The sequence below is a fragment of the Podarcis raffonei genome, chromosome 1 (assembly GCF_027172205.1).
Source record: "Podarcis raffonei isolate rPodRaf1 chromosome 1, rPodRaf1.pri, whole genome shotgun sequence".
Taxonomy (NCBI): Eukaryota; Metazoa; Chordata; class Lepidosauria; order Squamata; family Lacertidae; genus Podarcis; species Podarcis raffonei.
This window is the reverse complement of record NC_070602.1, coordinates 12,588,210-12,609,840: the sequence shown is the minus strand read 5'-3', so window position 1 is coordinate 12,609,840 and position 21,631 is coordinate 12,588,210. Positions and strand designations below refer to the sequence as shown.

Sequence of the window (21,631 nt, the reverse complement as noted above, 5' to 3'; positions counted from 1 at the left end):
AGTCGGACACGACTAAACAACAACAACAACAAATGTGACACCAGAGGGCGCTGCAGAGCAACCAGGAACCAGGCAGTAAGGGGAACTGCTGTTACAGAGGAATAACGATAAAGTAATAAATGTAATTTTTGCAGTATGCCCTGTAATGTTTTAGAACGGCATAGGCAATATCGCTCTAATGACGTTTAAAAAGGTCAGTGTAGATAAACTGCATTTAACAATAAACTGCATTTAACGCAAATCAAAGAGAAACAGGGAAGTCAAAATAAGGCAAACCTTCTAGTTGTTTCTGGACTCTGCGGAGCTCCTTCAAAATTGAGCTGATTTCCTAGTAATAAAGAACGATATGTTTAGTAATTCAAACGCTCAAGGGACTGAGAACGCGTTTATTCTATCAGTGAAAGCAATTTCTGTTTAGCTCCAGATCTGTTCAACTTCCCATATTAAAATATAAACTGGGGCAAAGTTTCTAAATTTGCCTCTATTTTTTTTCTATTTAAAGGTTTTTAAAGTTACGTTTGGTTTTTGAAAGCTTCACCCCACCCACCCTCTAGTAGTAGTAAAACTCAATATTTTGACCTTACAAATGTGCAGATATTGCTGCTGACATTTAAGAGCAGCCATGTACCGGTGCCCTTTCGGGAAAAAAGAAGTGTGAAAAAAGGAGACAAAATTAAGAACCAAAATCTGTAACGAGCCAAGTTTTGAGATTTCCGCTTCAGATGCACATTTCAATGAACGTAACAGAAGAAGAGGCTGCCTAGTCCAACATCATATTCTCAGTGGCTGAAAAGATGCTTAGGGGAAGATCTTGAAAGTGACAGCACTTTCTCCAATTGTGATTTCCAGTAACTGATAATCAGAGGCATAATCCTCTTATGAAGTCACTCAAGTTGGTGGTTATTATTACATCTAGTGGAAGCACTTTCCATAATTTAACAATGTGCTCCATTAAGAAATTGCTTTCTTCTGTCTGTCCTGAACCATTCAGCTTCATTTTGCTGGTTGTCCCTGAGTTCTCGCATAATTTTATACACCTCTATCATGCCCCCCCCTTGCACTCATTCTAGTGCCCTGCATTCATCTCAACTGTGCCATCAATAAATAAAAGAAGGAAGATAGGTTTGCGCATGTAAGTCTAAGGGTTGCAGATCGACAAAGACTTCTTGTAAAACCAAGCACACAGTTCAGAGCAAATATTCCCCACCTTGTTTGAGGTCTTTAGAATTGGCACTTCATTTTCAGAGTTAATCTTGGCCTCCATCTCCTCCCATGTCCGCTCAGTATTCTGGAACAGAATTCTGACACACAACATAAGACAATATTTTGTCAAAAAAAGAAACACGCTCAGGAATAATTGTCTCCAATACAGTAATAAACTAGGGTGGAGAACCTGTGGCCCTTTTGGTCTCCACTCTCTCTCTTTTATTATGTATTTTATCTTCTTCTTTTGTATTTGTATGTTGTGAATCGCCCTGAGATCTTTGGGTGAAGGATGGTCTACACATTTAATAAATTAAAAATTAAATTCCCATCAGGCCCAAGCTGGTGATGGGGGTGATGGGAGTTGTAGTGCAACAACTGGACAACCACAGATTTCCCCACCCCTGGCTTATAGATTTCTACCTCCTATATCTGCCTGTCGATGCATTAAGATCATCCTTAGTTACGAGAAAGGAGATTTCAATGAAACATCAGGAAGAACTTTCTGGTGGTTAAGAGCTGTTTGCCAGTGGAATGGTCTCCCTTGGCTGTTTGCAGTTTAGTAGCGCAGAGAGCTTGCTGGGGAGACCATGCATTAAAAAATAAAGGACTCAAAAATAACTTAAACAAGGTTTTAATAAGAAAAACAAAAACTCCTTTTACACTAAGTACATTAACAACCAAACCAGACCCAACCACCAACCCATCCCCCAGGGTAATGGGAGAGCTAGGTGCTGCTCCTTATATACTACACCCAAATGCTGACACACCTTAATCAAATACAACTCAGCAGCACCTGCTATGCTTCACAGCTGTAAAGCTGGGTCTCATTATCTTACTCTGGCCCTTGCTCTGGCCCCTTAAAGACATACACATCGGGTGCAACAATGATGAACCTTTACATTTAAATAAACCATTCAACATTTCCCCTGCGGTTCATCATTGTGGAACAAAAACATAAAGCATACTTTGTACATGTCTTTCATGTGTAACCTTTGGAAGTGCTTTAGTAAAAATGTCTGCAATTTGATTGTCACCTGGAACATATTCAAATACAATCATTTCGTCAGCAATTAGTTTCTTTACAAACTGCAAACGTAACCGTAAGACTCTAGTGCGCTGCGTATTGGTCTCTGAACACAGGATAGCAAGTCCGCTCTGGGAATCAAGGTAAACTTTTACTGGTAGTGTTACTTGCATCTGTAGGTCTGCAAATACTTGCAGATACCATTCTACATCACGAGTGGCCTGAACGCATGCACATAATTCACTCTCTGTTGTGGAAAGACAAATAATGGTTTGTGTCTGGGACTTCCATTCAAATGGACAACCGTTATAACAAAACACCATACCAGACACACCCCTGCAATTATTTTGTTCCACTGCATGAGATGCATCGCAGAAAATTTCAAAACCTTTGTCAATACATGTTGTAAACTGCAACCTATAATGTTTGGTGTGTTTAAGGTACATTACCACTCTCTTAAGAGCAGAGAAACATTGCATAGTGGACTCTTCCACATTGTGATGCATCTTTTAACAAAAGCTTAACTGTTTCATATTTTACGCTTGGTGAATAACACAAATCATAATCTTCGCCTGGAATTTGTTGAAAACCCCTAGCAACTAATCTTTGTACCTTACAACTTCATTTTTGTCATTCATTTTAACTCTATAAACCCATTTTGAATCAATAAGTCTCATATCTGGGGTTTGTGGTACAAGAGACCAAGTGTTATGCTCTTTTAAAGAAGCTATCTCAGAGTTCATAGCTTTATACCAATTTGCAGCTTGTTGCTTAGGTAATTTCTGAACATCATTGTAGCTTTTTGGCTCAAAAACTGCCTTATTGGCATACACAGTATTAAAATGTTCATCTGCAAAACGTTGTGGCTTCTGCCTCTTTCTATCTGAACGTCTTAGTCCAGAAGGAGAGTCAGACTCCTCAGACTTAATGGGACTAAGTGAACCACTAGTTTCAGGTTGTAAATCATTGTCAGATTGAAGAGATGCCTGTAGGCTAAGCTCACGGTCAGAAAACTCAAGAGAATCTAACCTCCCCTCGGGTGCCTGTGACTTTAAATCATCAAACAAATCAGATTCAACAGACTTTTTGTCTTTTTCCATTAATTCAGAAGCACCATTTCCTGCTGCTGCTGCTTCTTCCTCTTCTTCCTCAGTATTATCTATACCATCAGTATCTTGGAAGACAGCAACTCCATTCCAATTTACAGTTTGTATCATGCTTCTGGTAATATGAAATTTGCCAGTTGCTGGTATGTAAATTCTGTACGCCCCCTGCTGGTAGCCCATTAATTTTCCCTGGACACTACGTTCACCCAATTTCTGCTTAGCGGGATAATGCATAATTACATCTGAACCCCAAATGCGTAGGTATTTCAGATTAGGGCGTTTTTTAAACAGCTTCTCATAGGGGGTGACATCTAAACCAGAATGATAACTGCGATTTCTAACATAACAAAAGGCATTGAGCGCTTCAGCCCAAAAGTCTTTGGGCAGATTAGCATCGTGCAGATAAGTTTTAACCCCTGCCTGTAGGTCACGCTGCACAACTTCAACAAGCCCATTTTGCCAGGGACTTCGGGGGCAAGATAACTCATGAGTAGTCCCCTGCGCTTCCAGGAAATTCTCAAAATCCTTAGAAACAAATTCCCCGCCCCGGTCAGAAAACAGGTTCTTAATTGGTTTGTTAAAGTGAGTTTTTACCCAGTTGCAAAAAACTTTGTACTTCTCAAATGCTTGGGACTTCTCAGCTATTGCATAAGTCCAACAATATCTACTATACTGGTCTATCAGAGTAAGCCAGTACTTAGAACCTCCTAATGATGGTGGGAGTGGCCCAACTAAATCACAATGTACACGCTCAAATGGCTCATTTACTTTCCTATCTGAGCACCTACCCTTGCGTGCAACCTTAATCTTATTCTTGCAACAGGATAGACATTGCATAAAAAATTTACATGGTTTTAAGTTGAGGCCATTAACAATATTCTTTGTCTTAATTACATCAGCAAAATTCAGGTGTCCCAGAATTCTGTGTGCCTCGTGGACACACCCGGAATGAGGCCTTACATTCCTCAACCCCTGGCTTGACTGTGCTGCTCTGCAATTTATAGGCGATTGGGAGTAAGTGCGAAAATACAGTCTATATAAACCATCAGATTCCCGGGCATATAATAGACGTTTGTTCCCATCGAAAAACTCACACATTGACTTTAAGAAACGCACAGTTATGCCTTGACTAGCAAAACACCTTACTGATAATAAATTGTCCACTGAAGGGCAGTAAATGCAGTTCGCTATTGTAATGTTTAAAGAGTCAAGTTTAACAGTACCCCTGCCAAGCGACTGCAAGACTTGTGAATTGGCTAAATGTACATTACCAATTTCCTCTTCGAAAGAAATAAACAAGCTTCGATCGTTGCAAATATGCTGAGATGCTCCTGAGTCCACAACAAAAGACTTCCACTTGGCACGTTTAAGTCTTTTACGATCTGTTGTCCTAGCATGGAAAACTCGCGGCTCGTTTCTGTCTCTACTATACGATGTCGGCTGCTGGGCTGACAACCGTGACTGACGAACAGAAACAGGCTTGGGAGTACTTTGCTTTCTTTTGGATCTGCAGTCCTTTGCAAAATGTCCTTGTTTATTGCAGAACCAACAACGCTTTGCAGCTTTAAATGCAGTTGTATCACCACAGGTTTGCATATGGCGTTCCTCATTCTTTCTGGAAATAGGAGTGCTTATGGCACAAGCCTCCCTTCTATCCAACTCGCCCATTAATCTTGCCGTTACCCCTTCCACAGTTAATTGTGCTGGTGGAACAGCAGATATCTGGCTAGCTATACCATCGAAGTCCTCATTAAGGGAACATAGAATGATAAAAACATACTGAATATCAGGTATGTCCATGTCCCTTCGAATTAATTCGCCGCGTATTGCCTCCAGACGTCTCAAGTGTGCTGCCAAATCACCACCAGGCTGCAACTTCGTCTGGTACAACTGCTTGAAAAACGTCAATGCAGATGCTGACTCTTTTCTAACATGCACTGCTGCAAGACTGTCCCACATTTCTTTGGCAGTTTTCTTATTTCTTATATAGACTACTTGCTGGTCGCTGACTGCCAAATTAATTATCGCCCTGGCTTTTGCATCTCCTTTCGACCAAGCATTAGTCACAGGGTCAGGAGGGTCATCAGTTACATAGGTCCATACTTCTCTAGAGGTCAAAAGCGCCTCCACCCGAAAAGACCATAAACTATAGTTCTCATCTGTTAGCTGTGGGAAGACCAGAGCCTTCTCAGCTTCAGGAACCCGGTCAACCATTCTGGAACTCTTCCAGACCCACAGAACTACGCTAACAGGAGAAGGAGTTTTCAAACCTTTCTCAGAGTCCAAAAATATGCAGTCATCCACTCAGCAGCTGGGCCCATAACCAAAGATGTTGGCTTTTTGCAGTTTAGTAACGCTGCAGAGAGCTTGCTGGGGAGACCATGCATTAAAAAATAAAGGACTCAAAAATAACTTAAACAAGGTTTTAATAAGAAAAACAAAAACTCCTTTTACACTAAGTACATTAACAACCAAACCAGACCCAACCACCAACCCATCCCCCAGGGTAATGGGAGAGCTAGGTGCTGCTCCTTATATACTACACCCAAATGCTGACACACCTTAATCAAATACAACTCAGCAGCACCTGCTATGCTTCACAGCTGTAAAGCTGGGTCTCATTATCTTACTCTGGCCCTTGCTCTGGCCCCTTAAAGACATACACATCGGGTGCAACAATGATGAACCTTTACATTTAAATAAACCATTCAACAAGGTTGTGGACTCTCCTCTTCCTTGGAAGTTTTTTATCAGAGGTTGGATGGCCACCTGTCATGTGTGATCTATTGAGAATCCTGCACTGCAAGGGTTTGGACTAGATGACTCTTGGGGTCCCTTCCAATTCTATAATTCTATGATTCTATCAAAGACCGTTCTCTGAGCTCCCCTGCATTCTGAAGTCAGGGGCATTGGGAGGGAGGCAGCAGTTCCAATTTAGGCTTCTAAATGAGCCCACAGAAACTGTATTATAAAGAGAGGGAGGGATTGACATGTATAACGACCTGCTACAGTGCACATTCAGAAGGCCTCGAGGAGAATGTGCACATAATATTTCAAGAAGAGGAAGAGGAAGAAGAGGCGGAGGAGGAGGAGTTTGGATTTGATATCCCACTTTATCACTGCCCTAAGGAGTCTCAAAGCAGCTAACAATCTCCTTTCCCTTCCTCCTGCACAACAAACACTCTGTGAGGTGAGTGGGGCTGAGAGACTTCAGAGAAGTGTGACTAGCCCAAGGTCACCCAGCAGCTGCATGTGGAGGAGCGGGGAGGCGAACCTGGTTCACCAGATTACGAGTCCACTGCTCTTAACCATCACACCACACTGACTCTCGAATTGTCCACATTTCTCTGTCAATATACAGTACATTATCTCCAACAGGCCTTGGGAAATGTGCAGATCTTGGCCGGCAAAAACCTTGCTATTTGAATCAGTCATCTCCTTGAGACCAGGAGCCTGAGGTAGCGTGCAACAGGGTTCCTCCACAGCTTCACCACTGTGAAGTTTAGACTGAGGGCACCCACTCACTTCATTTTCTCCGCCAGGTTCTCTGTGTGTTCCCGGATGGTGTGGGATAACTGGGACACTGGATTCAGCATCAAGTTGTCAAAGATTACCTGAAACGCAACACCACAAACAGCAACATTTCGTTCAGCAGAAGCTGGTGTTTATCAGAAGTGATTCTACAACAGGATTAGACCCCTGCATTTGGAGGATATATTCATGGTGTTTTCCCAAAGGAAACAATGTTTTGTGTTACTGACAACAGAGAAGGGATCAGGTCTTCTTGTAGAACAGCGGTTCTCAACCTGTGAGTCCCCAGATGTTGTTGGACTACAACTCCCATCATCCCTGAGCTCTGGCCTTGCTAGCTAGGGGTGATGGGAGTTGTAGTTCAACAACATCTGGGGACCCACAGGTTGAGAGAGGCTGTTGTAGAACTTCACTGGCAGATTATAACCTGATATGATAAGTGCCAATAGGCTGAATACAAATGGTTGCATGGGAAGCTTGGTGTATACATTTAGAACTTCATAGGATCCTAGCCAATGTACTTTTTCCACACAAGCTGGTTTTAATCTGCTGAAGCTTCCTGAAGTCCTTCCATGATTTTAAAAACAATTTAAAAAAATAATCACAAAAAAGGCTACTGCTCGATCAGCTAAACTGAAACAGGGATAGGAAACCTGTGGCCTTCAAGATTATGCTAGATTGCAACCACCATGATCCCTGACCACTGGATCATGTTGGCTGGGCTTGATGGTATACCTGAAGGAGCATCTCCACTCCCATCGTTCAGCCCGGACACTGAGGTCCAGCTCTGAGGGCCTTCTGGAGGTTCCCTCACTGCGAGAAATGAGGTTACAGGGAACCAGGCAGAGGGTCTTCTCGGTAGTGGCACCCGCCCTGTGGAACGCCCTCCCATCAGATGTCAAGGAAATAAGCAGCTATCTGACATTTAGAAGACATCTGAAGGCAGTCCTGTTTAGGGAAGTTTTTAATGACTGATGTTTTAACGTATTTTTAATCTTTTGTTGGAAGTCGCCCAGAGCGGCTGGGGAAACCCAGCCAGATGGGCGGAGTATAAACAATAAATTATTATTATTATTATTATTATTATTATTATTATTATTATCCAGGATCTAGAAAGTCACAGATTCCCCATTCATGAATTAAAACAAGCTGCTGATAAATGAGGCACAATTCATTTATTTTTGAAGAGCTATCATTTTTAACACTAATGCGCTGCTCCCAAACGACTGTCTACAATAGCGGTTGGAAACCTCCAGGTCCATGGGCCTGATTAGAACGCAAGACCTGAGCCACGCCCAGTTTCCCTACATGCCCTGGGGATCAGCTGATCAGCTTGCCTAGAGCTGTGCTCTATGCGACGTCAGGTGACTGACAGGTGGGCGGCCCTGTAACTGCCAGCTTTGACAACCTGGTGTTAAACTATCCGCTGTGTGGCTTGTGAGCACACTTGACAAAAACTTACCTCTTCCCTGTTTCTCATCCTTGTTTTCCTTGTGAGATCCTCTTCTCGGCTGTCATTCATATTTTGGTCATAATCGTGGAATCCCGTTGAGCCAGGAGGCACCTTCTGGTAGTTCAGGCTTGCTTCTGGTATGTGCTGCACCAGCTTTGAAATACATAACGAATGATGAGAGAATTTATTGTATATCGCCGTTCGGGACAGAGGAATAAAAGTGTAGGGTAAAGCACATAGATCAGTGATGTCCAAACTTTTTTCAAAGAGGGCCAGATTTAATGAAGTGAAGGGCCATGAGGGCCGACCAAAGTTGACAACCTTTTTTATAGGATAGAAATTGTTCACCTTTTTTATAATTTTACCCCAAAATTATAAAATTATGAGAGTATTTTTGGGATTTTACCCCTGAAAATAAACTGCCACAGGGGATGGATTAAACCATCTGGTGGGCAGGATTAAGCCCCCGAAACAGACTCTGGGCATGCCTGACATAGGTGAACACTATGCCCTGCTTCATCTAGGCCGAACTACATGTTACATGTGTCCCAGGGAAATGTCTGGAAATGGCAACCCCACCTCTACTTCTTTCCCTCTTTAATGCGTACGAAAACCCTCCATGTGACCCAATGACATCGCACAGCCCGTTTTCCTGCCCTAGTTTGACAACACCAGCTACAACCACAAGAAAAACTCATAATGTGATGGTGTCCCATCACAGGTTGAGTAGGGAAGAACAGATTATTGATGCAGCAACACTTTCAACAGCATTCCTATGTCATGCGTCTTTTCAGCCTTAGCCATTCCAAAATTTTGAGGCCTTTTCCCAACGCCCCCATTAGGTTTAGTCAAAATTTCACTATCAAAATAGCACAAGGCATTCTGCACACCTTTTTCTATTCAGCTCACTGCTCAGTTAACCCATTTCCCAGGCAGTTCTTACGTTTGTTTGCATCTCTCCAGGGATGGAAGGAAAAAACATGTTCAGTTCGCAATTTAACATGGAGCTACCCAACTCGCCCTTTCCACGCAAATACCCAAAATGTGACAACCAGTCGTTCACCGAATTTTGCGGTGCAGCTCTCCCACCAGCAAAAAATGCTTTAGTAAAGAAGTGTACATTGGGGAAAGCGAGGAGACAAAATGGTTCTATTAGTGCACAAGAAAGCATCAAATTGAGGGGGGAAGTGCTTGCAAACAAGAAAAGTGTATATTAGGCAAAATTGCATAGGAAAAATGTGTACGTGAGGTGAAAGGGACACCAAAAATGCCTACAAATTTTCATGTGGTCTTTTTTTTTTTTTAATGTAAACTGATGTGAAAATGGGGAAAAACAAATTGACAAACGTGAAACAGAGAGAAACCAAAACAGACAGATCTGCACATCCCTACATCGCAGCTGAACTGGGCAAAGCCAGCCATGTGGCAGGCAAGCATGCTCCTAGTCTGCACATGCTTGCTGTCACGTATTAATAGTGCATATCAGCTTAGGTTACCGTGCGCATAAACCCAAGGAACATACAACCCTTACCATTTTTCAAAAAATGCCCTTTGCACTTTCACTGCATTGCAGGGGGTTGAACTGGACAGCCTTTGGGGCCCCTCCCAACTATACAATTTTGTGATGCAGGAACATGCAGAAGAGGGAAGGGGGTTGCACCCAGGGACCACGGGCTCTGCTTCCCCAATCTCTGCGTGTTTGGTGGGAGGTCTGAACGAGAGGCCTACGTGGGTGCAGTGCTAGGTTCCTCAAAGCAGCTTGGGATCCGTATTGTGCAAGGTTGCAAGCCGTGTGGAGGAAACTAATGCGCATACAAACAGCCGGCTCTACCGTTAGGTATAGCTGCCTCAAGTGGCAGATGCTGGGACCGGTGTGTGTGTGTGTGTGTGTGAAAGACACAGCTCTGTGACCACACAGTCTGCCCTAATCTGGCCTGTAGAGCTTAGGTGCAGCGATGGACACTGTCTGGTCCCCAGCGCTGAAGTACCGTATTGGCACGAATATAAGCCGCACTTTTTCCCCCCAAATTCCAATTGTGAAAAGTTAAAGTGCGGCTTATATTTTCAACCTTACACCGCTGGCAAAGCGGTGCAGCTCTTCCCCACCCACCCCGGAAGCAGCCCGGGAGTGTGGGGCAACGGCGCCTAGCCCGTCTACCGCTCCCAAGCCTCCCCCAAGCCGCCGAATTGTAAAGGTGTGGCTTATTTGCAAGTGCAGCTTATATTCGGGCCAATATGGTAGTAAAATTCAGCTGTCAGTCCAGGCAGCTTCTCTATATGGAAATTGCCCTTTGTTTCATGCAGTGAAATGGCTTGAACTAGCCCTGGGTATACAGTTATATGCATGCAGGCTTTCAATTCGGAAGTTCCACCAAACAAGCAGAAATTGGGGCAGGGGGTGGCACGTTTTCTTTGGGGATGGGGCTATCAAGTTCACTCCACCTTCCACAATCCAGCATTCTGAAAAGCCCGAAAATCAAAGGACAAATATTTCACAGGCCTGGCATAGGTGAACAGAACTCTAAGTGCATACATGCCATGTAGATGTTGTGTCAAACATACTCGGGTCACGGGTGGGGAAAGTTGGGGCAGGAGCGAGGAGGACTAATCGGCTCCCTATTGCATCTTTTCCTAATTGAACGTCATCTTTAATAAATGTGTAACATAACCAGATCAAAGAAATGCAATTAATGCAATGCTAGAAAATGAAGGGAGGAAAACAAAGGCAGAGAACGGTGATGCCATAAAGATTAGCCAAATAATAATATTTTTTTTTAATTAAAAAAACCCTACATCCCTAACTTAAAACATATTAATTTGAATGAGGTTTTTTGTTGTTGTTTTTAGAAAGCAACTTTAAAAGCGCTTTAAAAAGTAGAAATAAGTGGGATGGAAAATACACCTGAGATGGAATTGCTGCCCGCAAGGATGAATGAGCAATCTGCATTTAAAAAAAGAAAAGAAAAAGAAGAGATAGAAAGAGAGAGATCAATGTTGATCATAAGAGCAACAGAATCTACACACATATATACAGAGAGGGTGAGCCAAAAGGCAAAAGTACAGAATAATGTAACTGAGAAAGCAAAAGGCAAATCAAAGAAGCGGCAATGTTATCATAGAAAGTTCAAACATAGCATTCAAGCATGCAAAACTGTCCCCTATTGAGTTAGGATCTATGTTGTCTAGAATTGTCTGTTCTGATTGGCAGAACTGATGGCGGTTCCTTCCCAGCCCTGGTACCCAAGATCCTTTTAACAGGAAATGACACTATGATGAGTCAAGATTTACTAGCCAAGGTATTCTCCGGGGGGGGGGGGAACCATCATGAATATGTGCAGATTAAGGTACCCTTCTGAAAAATTATGGAAAACAGAAAATTGTGCAAGATATGGCTTTAAGATGGCAGGGACTCTTGGTTGCTTTTAAAGAGCTGTGTTTAGACACCAAAACTGGACTGGAGCACAGAGAGAGGCACTCAGCAGATGTCCCAAAGCAACAGAGAAAAGCCCTTGAACTGCTGCTAAAATCTTACACTGAGCATCTTTTAAGGACACTGTAGGGTGATCTTTGGACTTGGGGTGGGAGTCAAGCCTGCAGGCTGCTGGACAGCAACTAGTGTTAAGGGAGGGAGGGACAAAACTCCCCAAGTAGACTGACAGCATCAGCCACGACCTCTTGTCTCCGGGTTGGTGATGGGAAGGAGGCAGCCTTTATTCTGGGCGGGGGGTGTCCCCCTTTCAGGTCCCAGGGTGAAATCCAAACCCACTTTGTGCCAGGCTGGGGAGGCTGGATTGCACAGAGGCACTCCACTGGCATAAAGTTCCCCATTATGCCCACCAAATGTGCAGGAGGAGGGGGCATTGCTGTTGGCAGGTTCCCTGCTGCTGGGGGCAGCCAGCCAAAAGCCCCAACATGGGGGTGCAGAGTGGCTGAGCTGGCCCCACCCACCGTCACAGGATGGCATTGGGTTCAATCCAGACCCAATTGCTGCACCATCTCCATTAGTTGGGGTTAGGATTGCACCTATAGCTCAAACAAACAAACAAACAAAACGTTCAGGTAGGGGTTATCATATTTTAACGGTGTTTTCCTTTGAACTTTAACATCTTAGTTCTCCAACCTTTCCAGCAGGTATCCTTATTAATAGAAACAAGATCAAGTCCCATAGTTTACAGACCACCACATGCATCTAAGCCAAGCTTGCTTGTATGAGAGTGGGAGCTACACGGTTTCTGTTCCACCTACAAATCACTGCTATTTCAACCAGATTTTAAAGGTGGGGAAGTACAGCAGGTCTACAAAACACCACACACACACACAAAGACTTCTCTATACTAATTTCTATTAATATTTTACTTACAGGCAATAAAAAGTCCATATGGAACTGAGAGATAAGAGGGAGAATGGTTATTTGGCAGCTTCAAACGACAAGATCTGCAAGTAAGTAATTTAATAACCCAACTTCACCCATTCTCTGCTGGGAAAATATCGCCCTCCCAACTGAGTGACCCGGGTTCTGCCTTGGTAAATCATAATATACCACCACCAGAAGAACATAACAACAGAACTAAGGCTTTTCTGATGGTTTACAGTAGGGGTTCTAAGTCCAGTGTGAGGAGGCCAAGACACTATCTACACATGTATGATTATATTTCTACCCTAAGGTCATTGAGCGGGCTTCATGGCTGAGTGGAGATTCAAACTCTCGTCTCCTGGGTCCTAGCCCAACCCTCTAACCACTAAACTGTGCCGGCTGTATTATTAATTAGCTAAACTTTTCCTGTCTTTGCGTTTAGAGGTGCTGAGTTGGATTTGTTGGCAGTACCCTTGAATAGCTATTGTTGCTAAAAGAGGAATTGCTCTTCTCAAAACTGCCTTGGCAGAACAGGCTCCTCCTGCTCAGGAGCTGCAGGGGGCAACCACTGGACGGAGGTCTCAGACTAGAGAGATGCAGGGCCATGCAAGCGAGATTTCAGTTGCAAAGCAATCACGTTTAATACCTTATTAACCATGTCCCCATAATTAACCAGTCCCCTTTAACCATGTCCTCTGGGCAGTCCAGAAATTGCATTTCATTGAATTTAAATACCATCACGAAAACAATCAATATAAAAGCAGCACCTACATAAAATGAGCAAAAACCAGCGAACAAGGCAGCATAAGATCAATGCAACAATACTACAACCGACCAGGGGAAAAACAAAGTAGTTGTAAGAACTAAAAACATGAAAAGGTCTCCCCGCTACCACTGAAAATTCCCAATGCAAACTCCAGGCCAACCTCTCTGGGGAGAGCATTCTAGGAACAAGGCATCACCACTGAGAAGGCCCTATCCCTAGTATCCATCCAGCTCACTTCACTAGGTGGGGGAACCTGAAAAAAGGGTCTCCAGTGAGTATCTTATAGTCCGGGCAGGTATGTACAGGGGAGGCAATCCTTCTGGTATCCTGACCTCAAGCCATTTAGGGCTTTAGACATTAATCCCAGTACTCTGAATTGGCTAGAAGCCATTGAAGGTGATGAAACATTGGTGTAATGTCCTGATCTTGCCCCAGTCCCCGTTAACCACAGTTGCATGCTCCAAGAGTTTTGGTACTTTTGTTTTCAAGAACAGGAGTCTGTTACCCCTTCCCTCCCTGTCTCCTCTCTCACTTCCTCCTGTGTTGAATTTCTGGTCATAAGATCCTGGAGGAAGGGACCAATTCGCTCGAACTCTGTAAAGAGCCATGCACAATAATGGTGCTATGACAGAGAGTCCAGCTGGGAAGAAGTAGCTCTTACTCCCTCCTTAACTGAAAAGATACACGTTGCAGCTTTACATATGAATGTGCATGCAAAATGAATGATCGTGGAATATAAAACTTGGATGTAATGTAGAAAAGCTAGCCGGTTACTGAATCTTAGTGAGAAAGGGTGTGTGTTTGTGGGGAGTGCACCATGTCATATAAAAATCCCAAAACGAAGCCTTGACTTTCAGTGGGGAGAGCTGACAGCAGATTTCCAATATCCAGCATGAGAATGGAGGTTTCCAATATCCAGCACCAGAATTCTTTGTGAAAGGGAAACTGATTGCAGAACATAGGGAGGAACAAGATGTAACGTCACGGCATTGTGCATGTTCCTACCCCAACCTAACAGCAACCCATAACCAGCCACAAGGAGTGGGAGCAGAGAAACACAGGGTGTGATGAAGACAGGTCACACATTTCGGGAACCAAGCGTCACTTGGAGAAGAGGCAGAACTGGGCACGGGACTGCCGTTACCACCACCCCATGCCTGGCATCCCATCACAGTCCCTGTTCCTGGTCCCCATTATTGGAAGCTGCTGAGTGGGTTGCGGAAATACGGCAGGAGTCTCTGTAACGAAACATTTTGGGGAGAACTGGTTTTGTGTCCCAACAGCTTTTGACCTCATTTTGCTGCAAAAGAAAGAACTAGCGAAAAGGGCATAGGTGGGGTGAGCTAAAGTTAATTTTACTAAATTGAGAGGGCTTGAGAGTGTGGCGTGTGTTTTTCTTCCCCTGCTCCCAAGAAGGAGAGGAAATCAAGGGGAAGGTAGATGGGCCTTAGCAAGTACAGATTTTCTGAAACAGGGATGGAGTCAGTTACAGATAGGTAGCCGTGTTGGTCTGCCAGTCAAAACAAAAAAATTTTTTCCTTCCAGTAGCACCTTAAAGACCAACTAAGTTAGTTCTTGGTATGAGCTTTCGTGTGCATGCACACTTCTTCAGATACACTTCTTCTTCTGTGTATCTGAAGAAGTGTGCATGCACACGAAAGCTCATACCAAGAACTAACTTAGTTGGTCTTTAAGGTGCTACTGGAAGGGAAAAAAATTTTTGTTTTGAGGGATGGAGTCGACTGGGAGCCTCTGCCTCAGCTTTTCCCAAACTTGGGTCTCCACCTGTTGTGGGACTACAACTCCCATCATCCCTAGCTAGCAGGACCAGTGGTCAGGGATGATGGGAATTGTAGTCCAAAACCAGCTGGAGACCCACGTTTGGGAAACGCTGCTCTGACCTAATGAAGCTTCCTCTAACCTCTGTATTTTGCTTGCATTCACTACCGCATAGGTCTTAAGCCGCCGTCTTACCTCTTCCCTTGCTGATATGGTAGAGGCAGGGGTGTTAGGCACAGAACTGTGGGAGGTGCTTGGCCCCGTTCCCGATGAGCTCTGGGAATCTCCATCTCCAGCAACGTCATGAATCTCTCGAGCAAGGATCGCTACGTCCTTCACCAAGGTCTGGCTCAATCTGGAGGAACAGCATGGAGAACTTAAGGACTGAGGAACGTTCAGCTACAAAGCCATCATGCTCAGCCCTTGTCTTCATCTTATCTAGACAGGGGATATACAGTGGTACCTCGGATTACATACGCTTCAGGTTACAGACTCCGCTAACCCAGAAATAATGCTTCAGGTTAAGAACTTTGCTTCAGGATGAGAACAGAAATCGTGCTCCGGCGGCGTGGCAGCAGCGGGAGGCCCCATTAGCTAAAGTGGTGCTTCAGGTTAAGAACAGTTTCAGGTTAAGAACGGACCTCCGGAACGAATTAAGTACTTAACCTGAGGTACCACTGTACTCAAGAAAAAACTGAAACTATAATTCTCTCTCTCACTCATTCTCTCTCTCTCTCACACACACACACACAAAGGGAAAGATCCTTGCCCTTGAAAAATGCAATTTAGCTTTGCAGTTACACTTATTAAATTATCAAATTGCAGAACGTCTATTTTGCTACCTCAGGACAACACATTAAAATCTGGTTCTTGCATCATCTCTTCTGTTGTCTTTTTGTGGGGGGGGGGGGTTAATTGATCATCGTTTGTTTCTAACCAAATGATTTATTAATCAATGACATGTAAATAAATTGGAATTTCCCAACACCTTTCTGCGATACTAAATGAAGCATGAGTTAAGTCACAATTTGATCAAAACTGTCACTTGTCATTACATGGAAATGTCAACTGTTAACATTTTCTTTTTGAAATGCCTGATTGGTGCAACAAAGCAGAATAAAGATAATCTCAGAAACTAGGCAAGTGTGCTCTGAATGTTCAGTTTCACTGATGAAAACTGGTCTCCTGAAAATTTATCAGCTAAAACTTTTGTTGATTAATTTACCAGCTAAAGGGATTGAATGTTGCAGTCCTGTTTTCTATGCAGTGAATAAGATTCCGCAGAAACATGCAAGGTTATAGAAATACGGTACCTTTCAGCTGTTTCCTTGGAAACAAAAAGGCACAAGTAAGCTAAAATGGAGTAATATTCAGAACTGCATGACTAATTGAATGGCTAGGTTTGTCTGGGGCCGAAGCAGTTTCTTCTGGTGCCTCAATTACGTGATTAAGCCCAGTGTAAACAAGGGGGACTAATTTCCCTTTGAACCCTCACTTGCTATTCTAGACTGTGCCTCCCTGTTGATTCAGAAGCCGCGGCAGAGGCGGGAGGCAAAGACTGCAATTATGGGGCGGCTTCTTGCAAAATCCGGCAGAGCACTTTCTGCCCCTGACGCCAGACGGATCACAGGCAAGCATGCAGCCTTAGCTTCTGCAATCTGTGAGAGCTGGTTTCTTAAGCACAAAGTATTTATAGAACACAGAGAGCTGTGTGATGCTTAAGTTCCTGAAGAGCTGCCATCCCTTAAACACCCAGCTGTGCCATTATCAAGAAGACAACGTAACGCACCAGAATGAGCAGACTGCCAGATTTATTCAGCGACTACAACGGCAAGATTGTGTATCGCAACCTTCCCACAAGGCTTCCCCGTTAACAGCTGTGCAACCTGAACTTTTCCTACGCGTTTTTTGACGCATATGATTTTTTAAAAGGAGAATGCTAATAATATAATACTTAACCTTATTATAGTGTTGAGGGGGATTATCATTATCTCAGTAAGCCTTGCAGCAACCTTTCATATTGGTAAAGAAAGTTGCCTTACACTGAGTCAGCCTAGATTGATGCTTACGCTACAATAAATCTGCTTGTTCTTGTAATAATACTTTTTGTAATTTTGATTCTTCTTTTTCAAATCCTATTACTTTATCCTGGTTGAATATTTGTGCAATTTGGTGATATTGTAACCATGTGGTACAGTATTGAGTCACCTCATCGTATGGTCTTAGTTTTAATTGGCCGTGTTCTTCCTTTAGGAGCTGCTGGTAAGTTGCCATTCTTCCTATAGTATTTTTCTTTTTAACCGATATTACTTCTAGCGGTGAGACCCACCATGGGGATTTTGGTTCTAACAACCTTCTATGCCTCACCCAGACCTTGTATAGTGCATTTCTAATTACGTGGCTTAGAAATTCTTTATGGACTGCCACTTTGTTATAAATTAGATAGGCATGCCAACCATATCTGTTGTTCCATCCCTCCAAATCCAAAATGTCACTGTTATCCTGTTATCCAATTTGATCCAATCCTTGATCCAAGTAAAGCATGCTGCATCGTAATATAGTCTCAGGTCTGGGAGTCCAAAACCTCCCCGCTCTTTTATGTCGGTTAATAATTCATGTTTGATCAGTGGCTTTTTGCCTTGCCATATAAACTTTGTTAGGTCCATTTTCCATTTTTTAAAACAATCGTCTTTACCTATTATGGGAATCATTTGAAAAAGGAACAGAAGTTTTGGTAAGATATTCATTTTAATAGCCGAAATTCTACCCCAGAGTGTTAATTTAAATCTTGTCCAAGTTTCCATTTCTCTTTTTGTTTCTTCCCAATTTTTTTTATAATTATCTTCAAACAAATTTATATTTTTCATTGTTATTTGTATACCTAAATATTTCACTTTTTTTACAATTTGTAATCCAAATTTTTCTACCAGTTCCTTTTTCTCTTGATCTCCTATGTTTTTTACCATTAGTTTTGTTTTTTCTTTATTCAAAGCAAAACCTGATACCCTTGTTCTTAAGGTGCAAAATGAATAGTTTGGACAGTAATAGTTTGGAGAACAGGCCCTTTTGCTCAAGCACACAAAACCCTTCATTCCTCCCTTTGCATCATGAGCAACCAGGCTTCTAATTAACCATGGTTTCCCAGAACCATAGTTGCTGTCATATCGACAGTGGGTTGAGTCAAAACCAAAACCTATTGTCCTCCCAGACCTACAATTCCCAGAGTGGTTATCAATCACAGAATCCTAGAATTATAGACTTGGAAGGGACCCCAAGGGTCATCTAGTCCAACCCCCTGCAATCTCAGCTAAAGCATCCATGACAGATGGCCATCTAACCTCTGCTTAAAAGCCTCCAAGGAAGGAGAGTCCACAACTTCCCAAGGGAGGTTCCTCTCTCCAGGCAACACTGGGAATTGTGGGGTCCCCTAACAACTCTCAGCACCCTTCACAAACTACAGCTCCCATAATTCTTGGGGGGGGGGAGCCACGACTGTTAGAAGTGGGGTGGGCTTTAAATGTATTGTTATAGATTTGGGGGGCAGGGCTAAAGCCAAGAAATTAATAAATGGTAGGATTTTGATGATTTGGGATGTGAAGGGTGAAATACAAACTACAGAGGAATTCCTGGGCTAGAATATGCAAATTGACCTGGCGATGCTAGGGCCACTAAGAAACGATACAGGGCCATTGAGAGCCATTGGCAATGCAAGAGAACTGTCCTGCCCCGCTGCCCTTAGTTGTGAACAGAGACTGGAGGTTTCCCAGCGTGTCCATCTTGGGCAGGCTGTCTGCAGCCAGAACTGGTCTGTGACCGTAATAACAAAATAAAATATGTGTAGTGTGCATAGGAATTCGTTCATTTTTTATTTTATTTTTTTCAAAATATAGTCTGGCCCCCCACCAAGGTATGAGGGACAGTGGACCGGCTCCCTGCTGAAAATGTTTGCCGACCCCTGAGCCCAGCTCTTTCTACCTTGCATAACACTACACAATATTTTCCCCCCATTCATTCCTACCTGACCCACAGTGTGCCACCAATGGTTTAGGTTCCAACGGCTCAACACGCCGCCGCAACCCATCTCTCACCTGGCAATTTCGGCAATCTCCGCCGTCTGCGCGATGAAGTTGTAGGGGTCGTGATCGTCGTAGTCTTCGTCTTCCGTCTCCCTGCTGTTGCTGTGCTTCTGCTTATTCAGCCCGGAGCCCCGGGTCCTGGGCGTCTGGGTGGCTGTTGAAGTATGGGAGCGTTTGTGTTTAGGGGAGCTGTGGTTTGAGCCATACTCCTCCTCGGAAGTGGAAGTGTAATCTGAGCCCTGCGGCCGCCGCCTTGAAGCTTATAAGAAATGAATTGGTTTCGGGCAGTGGTGGTGGGGAAGAAGAATAGGAAGGAGAGAAGGCAAAGAAAAAGACTTTTGAGACGGGCTTCAAAAGGTTAAGAAACAAACAAAAAACCGTGAATGCAAAAACAGCCCAAGGAGGAGGAGGAGCAGGAAGGTGAACTAGGAAACTCCTGTGCATCCCACCAAATGCAGAGAACTTTGGAGGAATAAAAAGATGGAATTGTTTGCATTTTTACTGTGGGCGAATACAGATGCCACCTTTTTTTAAAAAACAACCATATAACGTTATCGCACTTCCGCACCTGATCTTTAATTGACTGGCATTCTAACTGACGTTGGAATTTTATAGATTTAACAGGTTTTCATTTCTTTCGCATTGCCCCTTTGTAAACCGATTAAGGGACTACTGCAGTTAAGCGGCATATAAGTTGCTTAAACAGATAATAAAATATGTGGCTCCCTTGACAGGAGCTCATTTGTAGCATAGAGGCAACCTGAGGGTCTAACCTGGGCCTCTCAGGCTTCCCCCACAAACCTGTCAGACTTGGTCCCATTGGCCAGATCCTGCTCCCCACTTCTGCCTTAAGAGCATTAGCGGGGAGACGAGTGAGAATATGGTACCACATGCCCATTTGGATCACAACAAGGAACGTATGTGAGGACAGCTGGCTCCACCTTCAGATTTCTGCCTGACTGGCGGACGTTTGGAGGGGTGAAGCTGTTAAAGGTGATTGATTTATTGCTCAGATAAATCCTGGCGTCCAGCCAGCTTCGGCTGTGCAGCTCCTTGCCAGGCCTCGGACTTCAAAGGCCACATTCCGATGCTCTGAGCAAAACGCAGAGTTAAGCAGCAGCGGTTAGAGAAAGCTGTAAGCTTCAGTGCTTTCTTCAGTGTGCTAAATAAAGTCCACTCAGGATCTTAGCAGCTAAAAGCAGTTTTATTTACAGCAGACTATCCATTGTCGAACAGCATCCTCAAAAGCGAAAGTAGAGAGAGACAAAGGGTTTAGTCTCTCTCGGATATGACGAACCTCCCCCCTCCCAACAGTAGGCAGGGCGTACACTCTGAGCTGTTTAACCCTGTAAGCTCAGGTTCTCCTCACAGAAGCCAAGCAGGCAGATGATACTGAGGGCTGTGTCCACCAGCCAGTCAAATAGTAAGGAGAATTTTTTTACCACAGATCAGGTGCAGACGTGTGATAATTTTTTTGGCGAAATGGCCATTTGTACCCGCCCTCTGCTTCCACAAATTAACCAGTCGCAACAGAGAAGGCTGCTGCAATTCTATGGTGGCAAAATGTATACGCTCATGTTACAAATTTCCTGTGTGGAAGGCACCTTGCGTGAATCCCTGTACGGAAGCGCCTTCCACTGGAGGAATTTCCCAGCGTGGGGTGTGGTCCTGAATCGCCACATGCACAGGAGGCCCCAGGAGGAACCATCAGGCAGGTTAGACTTCCAGGTGTCCCCCCTCGGCAAACCACCAGTTCAGGTGACTTCATTTCCACACAGGTTAAGGACTTCCAAGATGGAGAGCAGAAACAGCTGGCTTGTTTACACACTCAGGAAACCCCTGGTCTGTTTACAGAGATCCAGTGTTGTCATCCTTAATCCAGTGGTTCTCAAATTTAGTGATGGGCACAAATGGCATGAAGGGTGGGGAGTAGAGGGGTTGAGGTGCTTGCATCAGGTATACCCAAATACACTTTCCTCCCAATAAACAGATGACGATGAATACGAGTGAGTACCCTTGGTCCACCTATCTCACTGTTGTCTTCACTGACTGGCAGGGTTTCTGGCAGGGAGTTTCTTCTAGCTCTAACTGAAGAGGCCAGAAATTGAACCTAGGACCTTCTGCATGCAATGCAGATGTTCTACACCACTGGGCTATTTCCCTTCTCGGCAGGTTCCCCACCCCTGATTTAGGCCAGGGTCCCTAAAGCTGGAGCACCATCATACCACTCACGGCCTGCTTACTTACATTCTAAAAAAGCCTTCCTGAACCTGGTACCCTTCAGATGTTTTGGACTAAAACTCCCATCAGCCCTGAAGGCATCATAAAATCATAGA

The 21,631-nt window shown here is 43.9% G+C and overlaps 1 protein-coding gene across 5 annotated transcripts in view; it reads right to left on the bottom strand.

The window, feature by feature from the left end:
• CEP170B (centrosomal protein 170B) overlaps nucleotides 1-21,631 on the bottom strand; it is an 89,306-nt gene that overhangs the window by 7,826 nt on the left and 59,849 nt on the right. For 2 of the 5 annotated variants that reach the window (XR_008332977.1, XM_053410244.1), the window contains exons 9-16: nucleotides 19,308-19,554; nucleotides 15,415-15,574; nucleotides 12,681-12,704; nucleotides 11,223-11,261; nucleotides 8,330-8,473; nucleotides 6,862-6,950; nucleotides 1,208-1,301; nucleotides 277-328 (exon numbers count right to left, since the gene is read on the bottom strand). Coding sequence is in view for 4 of the 5 variants with exons in the window: in XM_053410244.1 (XP_053266219.1) it covers nucleotides 277-328; nucleotides 1,208-1,301; nucleotides 6,862-6,950; nucleotides 8,330-8,473; nucleotides 11,223-11,261; nucleotides 12,681-12,704; nucleotides 15,415-15,574; nucleotides 19,308-19,554 (849 nt within the window). In the remaining variant the exon portion in view is untranslated. The remainder of the gene's footprint in view (nucleotides 1-276; nucleotides 329-1,207; nucleotides 1,302-6,861; nucleotides 6,951-8,329; nucleotides 8,474-11,222; nucleotides 11,262-12,680; nucleotides 12,705-15,414; nucleotides 15,575-19,307; nucleotides 19,555-21,631) is intronic. The other 3 variants (XM_053410446.1, XM_053410366.1, XM_053410519.1) reach the window with 3 other exon arrangements.